The following is a 14,638-nucleotide window of genomic DNA, read 5'->3' as shown; positions in this document are numbered from 1 at the left end:
ATACAATACATTAGTAGGGTAGGCTAACTCAGCCGCTTATTTCAAAAAATGTAGGGCTAAGTAGCGCCTTTTCCTTTTTGAATAACCCATTCTCATTATCTTTCATAAGTCAAGTAGGCGAACCTATACTATAGGTCCTTAGTAGGCGTTGACAAAGAAGAACAGCCGGTTAAAAGACAGCGAATCTTTTTTTTTATATTATTTATATTATTTAATATAAAGATATATATAGGCCAGCTTGACAAGCTACCCTTCCTCTTGATCTGAGGTGCGAAGAGAAGCATCTCTTTTTTATGACTTCCACTTATCGATCCCGGCCCGTAAAAGTGACCGACCGGGGCCCTATTGATGAATGAAAGAAAGGGTTTATGAGCCCTAGCCCTGTAAGCCCACACCTGTGTAGAGTAGATCGTTCAACACCTGCGGCACAAACCCATTTTTGACCTATTGGTCCTAGTATCATAGGCGACCGAACGGCCGCCCCCTAATTACTAGACCAACCTGCTATAATAATTCCATAAACACCTAGCGAAGATATGGCAAACAAATAAAGTAGCCCTATGTTCGAATCTGACAATACCATACCATAATCAAAAGGTACAACGGCCCGAGCAACCAGACTTAACATAAATGTAGTCACTGGAGCCATTCTAAAAAGGGAGAAATTAGCACTACTTGGTGAAATAGGTTCTTTTAGAATCAATTTCAAACCATCTGCTAGAGGTTGTAACAATCCGAACGATCCCACTACATCAGGACCCTTTCGACGTTGCACAAAAGCCATTACTTTACGTTCAGCTAGCACTAAAAAGGCTACTCCTAGTAGAAGTGGTAGAATTATTCCAAGTATTTCGGCTGGAACTGCTATGTACGTTTTCGATTTTCTATTCACTCATGATCTGGCCTGGTCGACCCGATCATGATATTTCACTCATGATCTGGCCCGGTCGACCCAATCATGATATTGAAGGATGGGACCTTTTCTCGAAAAACTCCGGATCCAGAGAAGAGTTGAAGATGGTGCAACATCGAATCCTGTCACCTTACTTCGAATGGAATCTTAGCCCGCCTCACTTGCTTTCTGTACTGCATAAGGGCCATAAGGGCATAAGCGAAGTCAAGGGATTTCCTTCTAACTAGTGGCTGAGAGTAAGCAAGCTACCTTCATTCAACAGATTTGTGGTTGAGTCAATAACATGCTCTGGGTCGGGAATCTTTGCTCTTCTCTTTTGCATTTCCGCTGCCTGCGTTCTTCTTCGTGTCCGTCCGTATCGCAAAGCTGGTCGACGCCAGCTGTAATGGTTGAAAATAGGGGGCCAACCAAGACCCTACCCTAATAAAGCTTTGTTCGATAAAGCAAACGATTCGTTCCGACAACTTCGGACCAGATTAACCCTTTTGAATTAGCCGATCTTACAAAATGGATCGGGCGGGCTGGTTGGGAAGGGGTGATTTGCGGAGAAAAGAATCGCTGAGAGATAGATTCTACTATTTAGTCAGGACGAATGAGTGGCTGTGCGGCATGCTCCGGAGGAGATTGACCCTTCCCCGAGTCAGTCCAGTCGGAAAGGGAAGGGCCCGCTGTCTAGACTGCATTTCGGGAGTTTGAACACCATCCCATTTCAACCAAAAATACAACCCTGTCAAAGGTATCTAACCTTCCTTCCTTATGAGTGGAAATCCAATTCCGTTTTGTCCTTTTTGCATAAAAATCAAGCTAATATATATATTTCTTTTAAACCCGTTCTTCCGACCCACAGTTTATCCTCCAAAAATGACCTTCTCCAGTCGGGGAACGCATGAGATATTCTACTAAACCAAGTAGGTCCTTGAGCGGATCCCACGTTAGCCCCAAGACGTTGGTCTCTAACTAGAAAAGTAAATGCTTGAGCTTGAGTGAGAAGGGCCTCCCCCCCGCTGGTATTTTTCCTGTATGGTGTTTACCGGGTGGGACCCTCGATCCAGAAGGTATGCCACTATCAGCTTCTATACATGTCTGCCTCCCTTGAAAGCTCTTGGTGCTGCGACTATCACCGGTAAGTTGCGTCGGATCAACATCGGGATTAGAATCAACTGCAAAAGAAACTAAGTCAACACCTATTTGCTCTGGATCTACTGGCCCGGACGCTTGAATCTATTCCACCGCAAACAACCGAATATACTACTGCAGGATCTTCCGCAGCTTCTGTTGTTATTGCTCCCACCTGTCACCGCGCCACCTCAGCAGCTGGGATTGGAACTGCTTCCGCATCTGGTACTCCCCAACCTTGTCTATCTATCCTTAGAAGTAGGGCGAGTGTCTAAAGACCGGGTTATCTCTCTGAATCAGGTTATTCACTGGGCTGTTAAGCCATCGAGTCTTCTAGGGTTGATCGACCCGTTTCAAGAGGATTCATCCAAGACTCTAGATCTCGTTAATTCTAAGGTAGTTTACTTGCTTACTTGTTAGAGTAAGGAAGATGAGAGGAGGGCAGGCTTTAAGGCATATATAGTTGGCCGGTTATTTGTCTTTCCCATCCCTGCAGCTACTGCAGGTGCCAGGAATTCATGGATTCTCTGGTAGAGGGGAGGTGGAATTATTCTATTGTGGGCTGGCTTAAAAGAAGCTCCCAATTGCAGTAGGAGTAGCTACTTGTTTCATGGCTTTAATTTGAGCTCTTCAGATCCTGAATCTCCATAAATGGGTATGACTGGTTAAGGTGACCAGCTTTGTGCGGCAACCGCAAGTTAAGGTACTCTGGATTTGTTATAGCGCCACCATTTCACAATATACATTGTCCGGGAAAGCAAGTTTTGGGATTTCTGTTTTGTCCTACTGACGCTCTTCTATGAAAGTGGAGGCTTTACTTTAACCGGTCTGTTAAAGTCTCCTTGCTACGGCCTTTTTTTATATCCCTAGCTCGGAGGGTTACTCGAATCTTTCGTTTTTGTACTCTACTCGTTCCTTGAAGGTCCAATTAATTAATAGTAATTGGAGGACGGTTAGTGTCTGTTCTGCATGACTCTGGAACGTTATAGCTAAGGAGCGGATTTCAGGGTCCCTTGACTTGCCAAATGGTTTCCGGTATGCCTATACAGTAAGTCTTTACGCACATGATAGTGGCAGCCAGGATTCTACAATAGGCGGCCGCTGGAAAACCCGACTTAGCGAATCACTTCCAGGCTGGCATTAAATCTTTCTCGTGCCAGTGGCTCTTGTGCGCCCCATTTATGCTGGTGGCATACCGTACCGTATTGTGCTGAACACTCACAAAAGCCGTGGCCTTCCGCTATGTTAGACCCTCCCCTAGAAGTACAATGGTTGGTCCCTCCGGAACTGGTAATTTCCGTTTGACTTGAAAGGAGCCTTGTTCGGCAGGTGCGCAGCAAGTATTCTTTCACAAGTTTGGCGCAAGTCGTACCTCCTTAGCTACTTGTACTAAAAAACTAGGGCGCTATACGGAAGTTCGCGCCTGCTTATCCCGGCTACAATAACTATCGAACAGCGATCCATCTGAAGAATGGCGCTCGTATATCCGGTCTGTACTTTCCCCTATTAGAGAAGGGCGGGGTTTGGAACCCTCAAGCAAGACATGATCCACATAATAAGACATCATAGCGCCTAGAGATACAGGTACGGTTCATCGCGTTACTTATCCAAGCGTGTTGCCGGATAGTCGGATATGCCGTACTCTGATTTTTATGAGGTTAGGAACCATTTGCCGTTACCAGCATTGCTCATTATTAGGTAACGCATTCCCGTTTATCGATTTAAAGGTTAGGGTGACACGTTGTCGCTTTCGCTTTAATCTTTAATAATGAATGATATGGAGTCATGCAAGGAGCGCGCTTTACTAATATAATAGAAAGGGGCTTTCACCATCTATTTCTGCCCGAACTCTTTCTGAGTTTCCCTCCTAGCGAACGGGGAAAGCTTATCCCTCACTCGCATTCGCCTAATCGAGCAGAACGCCACTCGGCGCTCATCCTACAACTGGTCCCGCCTATAGTTATAGTGTCGAACACACATAAGTATAGGTTTTGTTGTCCTTACGACGGTTGTCAAAGACCGGGGCTTTGCACTTCGCGACCCTATCCGAGTATGTGCTTAGTGCAACGCCCCATAGAACAATGAAGTAATGTATCCATACGAGCTCCGGCCCTCAGCAGCTCGAAAAAAAAAAAGAAACTTGTTCATTTATGTTACCTGTTGTGGACCTTCAACGTTTCACCTTTCATAGATCTGGGAAAGGGTTTGGGAAGTGACGTTGAGGCTGGGCACGTGCGATAAGTAATAAAGAAAGCAAAGGGAAATCAGAGGAGTTAGAGCAGGGAACAATGGGCATCCCTGCCTGGAAAACTAACAGTAGAGTGACGCGAAGGACCTCTAGCAACTCTACTACCGCCTTTCCTACCAAAAAGCTAACCCAACCGAAGGAAATTACATAAGGTCTGGAAAGGGCTGTAAAGAATAAAACTCCTTCCTCCCCTGTTCCGGAGATAGATATAGCCCTCTCGAAACCTAGCTGTTAGAGTTTTATTTTTGTGGGGGGGTAATAATAAACTAAATCCCCGAACGGGTACTTGAACCCCTCTCCTGCAAGGTATAGAACAACTAAGGGTACTGGTCCTGCTCGCTTTGGTTCTGCTCCTGTGGTGACCAAGAAGCAGGAGCTTGAGCTCAACCAGCCATTGATAATCACTTTTTTGGTTCCCAATCGGGATGGAGATTCTGGTCCGGTGTAGGGGACACCTTATTCATGATCTAGGGGTCAAATGTAGCCTGCGCTAAGCAGGGAGAGCTCCTCTTTGGTTCCATCTGTCCACATTCTTCCCTTCCATCCAGGGGAATTGGGGCTTGATTGTTCCGTGTAGTCGATTCGCTAATTACCCTCCATGAACAGAGTCCATGAGCTCGGGAAGAGAAGTAGGGCCTTCGGTCAACCAAGAGAGGTCCAGCCCTTCCTGATCATTCTCGTTGCGTTCTTCTTTCGAGCTGATCAGTCAGCTTCTAGCCACCCAACCAATCCTGTTGATCCTGACCTACAGAAAGGGGTGAATGAGGTTCTGAAAGAAAGCCCTCATCCGTGTTTCGGTGACCGGGAGAGTCAGCCGGAGATAGGTCTGTGCTTTCATCATAGGGTAGCTCGTCAGTACCAGGTGTTGATCAGTCATCCAAAAGAGAGGAGCTCCGAGGACCTGTTTGACATCTCATTCAAGAGAGAGTGAGTCATCCATCCAATTCCTATGTTCACAGAGGGGCCCGAAAAAGAGAGTGAGTGAAAATGATGCACTACACGGACGCCATTTGGACCCTACGAAAGCAAGCCCCGAGCTGGTCCGTACCAACCAAGAAGATTGGCTTCATTTGCCATGTTGAGGGCTCAGAAGAAGCTCATGTTGGAAAGCAAGCATGTGCAAGAACCAATCAGGATACAAATCTGGGGTCTTCCTGGATGGATTGACCTACGACTGATTTACTCAGGCCCTTTCCCACTGACTTCTTCCTTCATTCGGAGAAGTCATCAGGAATGGAACCAGTGGAAAGTCGTATGCAGAAGAGAAGTGCAAAATGGGCAAAGACGAAGACTTTGGAAGCGAAAGACGCACCGATTGACGCTCTTCCAGCCCAGCTGCTGTTTATTGAGCTCAAAGTGGATGAGAGAGAGGCTTTTCTATGCTATGGTCTTCTCAATTGCCTAGTCTCGGTTCAAAGACAGTGGAAGGATCCATCCATCAGCCTTTCTATCTCCACAGCGCTGACCTGCGCTTTCCCACCTAGTTCACCGACCTCACGAGTCTGATTTGGCTCTCTATTGTCCACCAAGGAAACTCCAAACAATTCTACTGCGACTGAGCGATCTCATCGATCTGACCTTCCTACTCGGTATGGAAAGGACTCTTGACTGACTCTGAGACTAAGTCTTCTGACTTGGATTGGCATACTGGGGTCAATTCCATCCTATCCTCTTGAAGCACCCTGCTTCCTTACTCTTTAAAGTAAGCAAGTAAACTACCCTTACGTATAGCTAAGGTTTTTATTCCTAACTCATCAAATCAAGTAGACAGACTTCTAGGTGACGTGGCTCTTTCCTGACATCATCACACCCCGGATCCGCTTAAAAAAAAAAGGAAATAGAAGCTGCCTTACTCTCATCTTTTTGTCGAAATCTCTATGAGCTGAATGATGTCACTCGAGTGTTGAGCTTTCAAAGGCTTTTTCAAGACCATCCAAGGCTTTCCATTCTGCAAGGTAGTTTACTTGCTCGACCATAGGGAGAGGGAGCTTGCTTACTTAGTGTGAAACGCTAAGGAATAATTAGCACTTCAAAGAGGTGGGACTCTCCTTCCTCACCGGGGTGGTGAACTAGGGGGGAAGGAACATTCCATGCATGGAATGATAGAACAGAACGGCCGACGGCTACTTGGGTTAGGCGGCTCAGTGAGACAGGGAAGGGCGAACGAAGTGGTAGTCAACTTCTATGTGCTTAGAGCGGGCATGGAACACAGGATTGGCCGCCGAGTGTGTAGCGCTAGCTTTATCACAGTGCAGGAGAAATTTATAGCGAAATGGCACCGCTAGATCGCGTAGCAAGTAAGAAAGCCATAACAGTTCAGAGGTAGTAAGGGCGAGTGCCTTGTACTCTGCTTCGGCACTGGACCTGGAAAGAGTCGGTTGCTTTTTGGAAACCCAAGTCAGTAGGTTTTTCCGAGAAATACGCAGAAGCCCGTAGTGGACCGTCTGCTATCGGGGCAGCCAGCCCAGTCGGCATCGGAGAATGCAAAGAAGGTGGTTAACGGTCCCGGAGTGATGGTTAGGCCAAGGCCAAGAGAACCCTTCTGATACCGTAAGATGCGTTTTACAGCCCGGGGATGAACGGTGGTGAGAGCGTGCATGAACTGACAAACTTGATTGACGGCATAGCAAATGTCAGGTCTGGTGAGAGTGAGGTACTGAAGGGCGGCAACATACGATATTCTGTTGCATCAGAGAGAGGAGCACCGTCGTATGCAGAGAGCTTTGAGCCAGACGCAAGGGGTGTGGGACACGGCTTGGAGTCTTGCAGTGCGAGTAAGCGGATCCAAGGTGTATTTAGTCTGAGTCAAGACTAGAACAGTCGATGTACGTTTGGCTTCGATTCCCAAGAAGAAATGAAGATCACCAAGATCTTTCATGGCGAAGCGCGCACCCAGTCGCTGAATGAAAGAAAGGAGACGAGAGGAGACTGAGGCAGGACGGTAGTCCTGAGAAAGATCCTTCTGCGAACTGCTCTGTGGCTGGACAGGAGAGAGGTCAACAGCGGCAAGGATAGGAGACTGACCCATATACGTGCGAGGTTTGGAACCCAACAAGCGAGAAACTTGACTTAGTTTAGGAACTCGTCCATCCACGGGGCACCTTTCGTAGTGAGGGAACTCCTCTGTTTTTAGCTTGACGAGCGACTTACTTTAGTTTCCGAAAAACGCATAAACCCCGGGATTTTCGTAAAAGAGGGACTTGAGTGACTCGCCCTAATCAAAAAGCGGGAGAGGGGCGAAGAAACTCGATCGGTTACTAGAGACGAGCAAGGGCCAGGGACGCACTCGACGAGCAGACGAGGGACGAGTGGTAGGAGCCGACAAATAGTAGTGCCGGTTCAGTGAAGTCAAGTCTTTACGTCTATAGGGGCTCCCCGACGATCCCGAACCTTCAAAAAGTGAGGGGTATGTGTTGTTTCTTGGCACTCTCTTTCTTTGTTATGCCAACCTAAAAAGAGATAGGGATACGGGGCTTGACTTGAAAACAAACAACTGGCGCTGCCCCCCGCGGATAGGGCACTTTTTGCCCTTAAGTCCAGGATACGCAAAAAATTCCTCCAGAACGATTGAGAGTGGATTTCTGGTTCGATAGTGTCGAGAAGGTGGAGGGCCACCGGTGACCGTGCTTTCGTAAAAGCACCATTGGGTGGTGGTTCCTCTCTTTTCTCTTGAACCCCGAACAAAAAAAAGATCTCGCCATCAGCTCGACTAAGAGTTCCGAATCTAAAAAGTAAACTGAACTTGACTTAAGACGAAGGAACCGAGTGCCAAAAAAAACCGGTTTCTTAAGGCTTCAAACTACTAGTCATTAAGACTACTATGAAAGAAAAGCAAGGAAGTCCCTTTCTTGACTTGGCCTGCGTGCATTATACCTACACCCTTTTAAAAGAACTTTATTTCAATTTCAACAAAGCAAAGAAACGAAAGCATAACTCTTTGCTTGTTGTCCTCTTACTCTTTTAGCCTGCCTTGTGGGGGTCCCCCGGGTGTCTACGGCGGATCCGATCGGTCTCGTGATGAAGAGAAATCTTTTCCGATCTTCCACTAAGAAATAAGAAAGGTATCGTCACGACAACTAAATTTGCCCGGTAAACTACTCCGGGGCTCCCCGTGGTTTAGTAAAAAGGAGGGGAGATTTTATCTGGGTCATTTCATTCATTATGAACTTAAAAGTGTAAGGCCGATTAGTGAGGTCTTAAAAACTTCATACAATGAATGATCGGCAATTCTATTTGTGCTTTCAGCAAGTAGGCGACGCGAATCTATGGTTTTTATCAATCGGATACCATACCAATTGCTTGGATGCGTTTGAAAGCCTCGAGATGACTTGCAGAAAAAATTATTTTTAGGTTTTTCCGTAACAAATGGTCCATTTATTGATGGGCGAACGACGGGGATTGAACCCGCGCGTGGTGGATTCACAATCCACTGCCTTGATCCACTTGGCTACATCCGCCCCTACCCCCACACAGGTTTAAGTCTCTATCTACGATCGGATCCTTTCCCCCATATGACCGCTATCAAATATAAGCTTTTCCTATACTATAGTTGCAAGTCTATTGTTGTGTTTTGGAATTAGGGGAAGCAAAGCTTCAACAAGTAGAAGCTTCCTGGCAAAGCTTCAAACAAAGAGGTTGGGCTGTTCACTTCATTGATTTTACTTAACTTTACTTAAGATTAAAGATAGGGGCCGGGCGGGCAGTGAAGGCTCGTTTAGTAGACAGCAAGCTACGGCTTTGACGAGCAGCAAGCACCTACTCCTAACAAAATGAAAAGCAGCAAGCGTAGCTTGAAGAAGCGAGCCCCTTTCAGAGAAAGCCATTGCGCGCTAGCCCCCTGTATAGGGTTCCAAACCTGCGCACCCCTAAACTACAACAAGCTTTGAAGCCCCTACTTATTTTATTTATTTTATGCGATATTTTTAGAAGTCCCTTTCTACAAAACAAACCTTTCTATAATATAAGGGAAGCTCTTCGAGCTTTCTTCGCATGCTTGAGCGCATCTTTCCCCTTTCTATTAGTAAGGTTTTCAAATTAAAGTTTACTTGCTTACTTTAAAGAGTAAGGAGAAACTTTAATTTGATTATTGCGGGGGCGCTAACGAGCAAGAAAAGGCCCCTTACTATAGATAGGCTAAGGCGCCTTTACATTATAATAGAAGGCGCTTCTTTCTCAAAGTCAAGTTTCTCGCTTGTTGCTTTAGAAAGATTGCAGGTGAATCTTAGCTCCTTCCTTCAGCTGGCTCCGCCCTATCTATTCATCTCTTTTTTCAAATGGATATTTAGGGATCTCTTGTTCATAGATCTTGAAACCAGATCAATATCCATTTCTCAATATATCTATCTATCGATAGAAAGATATAGATCTCTTCTATCTGGCCATATCTAAATATGGAAGAACCAACACTTAAAGGGCGTACCGACGGAAGGTTCTCACCCTGTCCCCGACATTGTTCTCCGACGATGCCCCCTGGGCGAAAGGGGCCACCATTATCTTTCTTTCTTCAATCGTTCCGATCAGGACAAGTGGGTTGGTTCGTTTCGTCCTTCTATCTACGCAATTCTCTGTCTTCGTTCGTGATCATGTTGGGCGAAAGGTAGTTGTAGAGGAGCGGCTGTGAAACGGTGATTCCCCCCTTTCCATTGAAGTAGGGGGGGCCTCCTTCCCCACCATTCCGGCCTATTATTGATAGGGATTTTACCGATGCTGAAGGTAGCTTGCTTACCAAGCCACCCACTTGAGAAGCTAGTCGCCAGAAAGAAGCGACGAGGAAGCGAAGCTGTCTACGAAGCTTTGCTTCCCCCCCTCCCCTGTAGTCGTAGTACTCGGCTCGTCGCTATTTTGATTCAAAAGGTAACCGACTTTTTCTCCGGTTTCCGCAACCGTAACCATTTGTCACTCCGATTACTTCATCCATAAAGCTTTATTTATTATAGCGGTACGCTCTAAAAAAAAGTCAAGGATAAGCTTGCATTCCAGAAGCGGTAGCTTCCCGCCTCCTTCATTCCTACCGCCTCCTTCGGTGAGAAGTTCCCTTCCCTTTTTAAAAATGCCGGATTGGTCTGCCTCAGCAAATGTACAAAGTGGAGCTGCCTGCTGTTTGGCTGATCCTCTTCTTCCCATTCGGGTTGGGTTGATCCAGAAGTAAAGTAAGAAGGAACGGAACCGCTGGAGAGTCGTCTGCGGTTCACACTTGGGCAAAGACGACTTACTTTTGAAGCGGAACACGAACCGATTTCCGCTATTCCGGGTTCTTATTGAGCGTAGCGAAATCGAGGTTTATGATAAAGTCAGCGAAGTTTCTATGGTGTTCTACCTTTGTGTAGTCTCGGTCCACAGTGGAAGGCTCCGCACCTGAGCCTCGTTAGACTCAGCGGAAGTGTAAGGTGTAAGTGAAGAGAATAGAAGAGATGAAGTCCGTCCCTTAGCCTAGTCTATATCTACAGCTGACGCAACTCCGTACCGACGCCTCACTACTACTTAATTAATTAACGGCTAAGCGATTTCATAACCTGAGCTTTCCTTAACCAGCCGACCTTACTTCGTAACCTTAGCCTCCCTTTCTTTATAGTTCGACTAAGTGACTTCGTAACCTTAACGTACTTTCTTTCTTACTTTAGCATAGGCCTTCGCCACTTCAAACAGGCGCTTCGCCCCCCCCCTTTTTTTTTTAGAAAGGACGGGGCCTTACTTATTCTGTTCAGGGGGGATAAAAGACAAAGAAAGGGATCCGGGGGCTTTATGATCGTAGAAAGGGGAGGGGGACGACCCGCCGAATTCACATCAGAAATCGACAACATCAACACAAACGAAATCTTGAATTGCGTATAGAAACAAAACGAACCACTTCTATTCTCGGAGCTGAGGTATATGAAGAATGGCTTTTTGGTCCCTTTCGTCCAGTGGTCAGGACATCGTCTTTTCATGTCGAAGACACGGGTTCGATTCCCGTAAGGGATAGGTACTCATTCCCGGCCGCTTTCAGTTAGTGTTCATTGCTGAGTGATCGCTCGCTATTTGGCTGGAAAAGGCGGTCTGGAAGCTTCCTCTCTCCCAGCAAGCAAGACGAGATCACCACTTCTCTCAGTAATGAACTTCCTTGAATTCTTCCTTATCCTGATTCCAAAGTTTTTATTTATTCTTGACTTTTAAGTGAAAGGGGGAGTTGGATCATAAAGAAGAGTTTGTTCCTGAGCGCAAGCACTAAGGAGCCTACTCGATTGACAAGCATAGCTTTGATAGCTGCTTTATTCGCCTGTGAACCAGGAATTGATTCAAAAATAGGAAGCGGGCCATAAGCGGTGATAGGCTCCCTCCCATCCCTTTCTTCTCCCCCAACTATATTCACTTCGCGGTAAACAGAGACTTTCCAATAGCCAGCAGGGCAAAGCCTTTTTTGGGAGTCCAAGGGTGCCGCCCCCTACTACCCAATTCCTGTCTTCGGAACTACGAAGATAGGTGACTTTCTGCGATGGCCCTCCACCCCGTTGGGAAAAGTGAAAGGAAATAACAAGCCCTAAACTAAATACCAACTAGCAGCTTATCAACCACCGAAGAACACAGACTCATGTTGGCGATGCCATGGTCAAGTAAGAGGGCGACCCATTCACCTCAAAAGAAAAATATCGCCTCTCAAGTAAGCCAAACGATTGACGTCAAAGAAAAGGACCACCCATCCAGCAAAGAGCGAGGTCTTTCAGCCAAGTACTTCACAAAAAGAGTGGAAGGCGATAAAGACACTTAGACAACATTTTCGGGTCTTTTTTTTTTACTGTAAAAGTGGCTCGGAAGAAGAATCACGCCTCCAGTCGATTCTGCTTCATGTCTGACTAGATAAGTCACAAGGCCTGTCCTTCTTCAGGCCCAGGTCATCTAGTCGGGGTCGACCACAATTTCCCAAGTAAGAAAGAGATAGAATTTCACTAATTGGATTGGAAGGAAAAGGAGGGCTTCGATCCATTGTGATTAGGTTCCTTGGTGTGGAGAGATCTCTGCCAAAAAACAGAGAGCTCGTAGGCCTTATTCTTCAAATCAAAGAGCGACGTAATTCCCCGAAGTAGTCTTTTAGTATAGAACAGAGACTCTCTGAGCCGACTACTACGACTACATGCGCATCTAGTGCAGTGGCTTGGAAGCAAGCTACCTTGACCATCTTCCGAAGTTCTAAATAATCTACTGATCAAACGCTGCAGGGGCGGACTGCTCTACATTCAGCCACGCCACAGTAACCCCCGAAGCGATCTTCTTCTAGTTGCGGGACGAAATCCGGCAGCCAATTGCTGGCTCTGAATAACCAGCCCAGCAATAAGTTCAATTCTTCTATAACATAACGGGGCGGGGTTGCGCGCGAGCCGAGTGACGTAGGTGCACAAGAGTACTTCGCGCTACAACCATCTCTTTTTTATAGGTTCTACGGACCGATGCCTGCTGCTTCATCTGGGAGAAAAGAATCATAGATATGCCGGTCATTAGAAGGAAGAACCGCCATAAAAAGATTCCTCGTGTATCATCTGTAGCAAAACTATGAACGGAAGCTAGCAATCCGGACCGTATTGAAAAGGTTCCTGAGACACAGCATGGAAGAGTCACAATATTAAGAAACGAGGTCCAAGAATGAAGAAGGGGTAGAATTACTGAATGAATACGAGCTGTGGCTAATACCCGAGGCATAAAAGAAGCATTTTCTACGGGATCCCGAAACCACCAGCCACCCCGACCTAATTCATGATGAGCCCACCAACTTCCTGGCAAGATGCCTACGGTTAAAAACCACCGACATGTCAAGATCCAAATTCGAATTGGTTCCTGGTCTTGGTCAGAGACCACTGTGTTCGCGCCGGCAGTCCAACAAAGAGGCGAAGTGGTGGTATCTTTCTGTCCATTACGAACGACACGCTTCGCCTGCTCCCTCCCCGTGTCCACTAGCGCTCCTGCCCAGAGCGAAGAGAAGGCGAAAAAGCGCCGCCGAAGCTGCACGAGCAGGCTTCTATTGCTACGCAACAATAGAGCAGGATAGCATTTTGCGCCCACATGTTTGAATTTGAGGGTAAAAAGCTCGCTTGTTGTACGGGATCCGACGCATCCAGCAGAGCGAAGCAGCGTTCCATTCTTTTCGACGGCATCCTTCCGCATTGGCGGCGAGTGGAGTGCCACAATCCCATTCATCATTTTTGATCTACATAAGCCAAAGCCCATAGCACTGGCGACGTCTCCGGCATAAATGCAAGGAGGATGTATAGCTGATATAGGATCTTGTGGAACAGGATTTGATTCTGCAAGCGGTTCGGTACGAACGAAGAAATTTCGAACAAAAGGATCGGAACTCGCTGATAGGAAAGGAGAGAAAAACAAAGCAATGCCAAGAGCTCCGTCAATCCGCTGTTCATTGATAGACGAAGCTCTCTCTTTATCATCTCGTGCCAGATGTAACAAAGGATTCATCCTTTTTCCTTCTCGCGAACCACGGGAGCGCCTAGTGCCCAGAGGAGCAAAGCGAATTTTCCTTTCGGGGTAAAGCGGCGCATAAAAAAGGGCTGGCCCGTCAAAAGCCCGGTTCCTTCGCGAACGAAGTTCAGAATCAACAAGGGTTCGTGGGGTGTACAACTGGCGGTGTACAACACCACCACTTTTTTGTTCGTAACGAGGGAGAGATAGAATGGAGTTCTTCACGAAGTTCGAGACAAAGGAATAAAAAAGAGTTTCTCTATGGCCTCCTCGTTTTGAGACATTATGGCTTTGGGGTCGACCCCGGTAACAAAGAAGGAATCCATATAAACTTGGGATCCGACACCATGATAAAATACTACCCTCATGATTAGACCATGTCCCTGAGATTTGATAAAAGAAAGGTGCATTAGCGGTTAATACGTTGTAATTGGATAAGTTATTAGGAATATGACGGAACGAAAGACCAAGGAAAGAAAGAAGAATGCACCAAAATGCAGGTGCTGCACCAAACGCTGGTGGTTGTTTCTTGTTGTAAGTGAATGCAATGAAAAGACCCGGAAATAACGAATAATGAAACAATTCATATATTGACATTTCGTGCTCATTTAAAAATTTCTGCTTTGTTATTCCCATCATCCGGTAACCACAGGATGATCCACAAGAAAGGTGGCAGGATTCGAACCTATGGCCGGCCCGCCCCTGACCCGCTGGGTTGGGTGGCCGGGTTAGCACCCCTCGTCGCCTCTGTACCCAAAACAGATGCGCTGCGCTACCCAGCGCGTAACCTTGTCCCCCCTACCCCTCTTCTGGTTATGCCATTACCAATCGCGGGTAACCCCCGGGCCGGCCGCCCCTGACCTAATAAGAACGATTATCCTTATGACCAAACAAGGAGCAGCTTACTTACTTCTCGA

At 46.7% G+C, this 14,638-nt stretch overlaps 2 protein-coding genes and 2 non-coding genes across 4 annotated transcripts.

Annotated features, from left to right (window-relative positions):
• Positions 1-489: 489 nt before the first annotated feature.
• Positions 490-784, bottom strand: nad1 (NADH dehydrogenase subunit 1; one part of a trans-spliced gene, as the record gives it). Coding sequence (YP_010438122.1) covers positions 490-784 — 295 coding nt within the window.
• Positions 785-8,660: 7,876 nt separating this feature from the next.
• Positions 8,661-8,734, bottom strand: trnH-GUG. The gene has a single exon. It is a non-coding gene; the product is annotated as a tRNA-His (tRNA).
• A 2,431-nt stretch (positions 8,735-11,165) lies between these two features.
• Positions 11,166-11,237, top strand: trnE-UUC. The gene has a single exon. It is a non-coding gene; the product is annotated as a tRNA-Glu (tRNA).
• A 1,359-nt stretch (positions 11,238-12,596) lies between these two features.
• On the bottom strand, positions 12,597-14,360 carry ccmFn (cytochrome c biogenesis FN). The gene has a single exon. The coding sequence runs from the start codon at positions 14,358-14,360 to the stop codon at positions 12,597-12,599; it is 1,764 nt and encodes a 587-aa protein (YP_010438143.1).
• Between the last annotated feature and the right edge of the window lie 278 nt (positions 14,361-14,638).

Source organism: Malus sylvestris, mitochondrion (assembly GCF_916048215.2).
Source record: "Malus sylvestris mitochondrion, complete genome".
NCBI classification, from domain to species: domain Eukaryota; kingdom Viridiplantae; phylum Streptophyta; class Magnoliopsida; order Rosales; family Rosaceae; genus Malus; species Malus sylvestris.
Note: the sequence above shows the minus strand (reverse complement) of the source record. Positions and strands in the feature narration are given on the sequence as shown.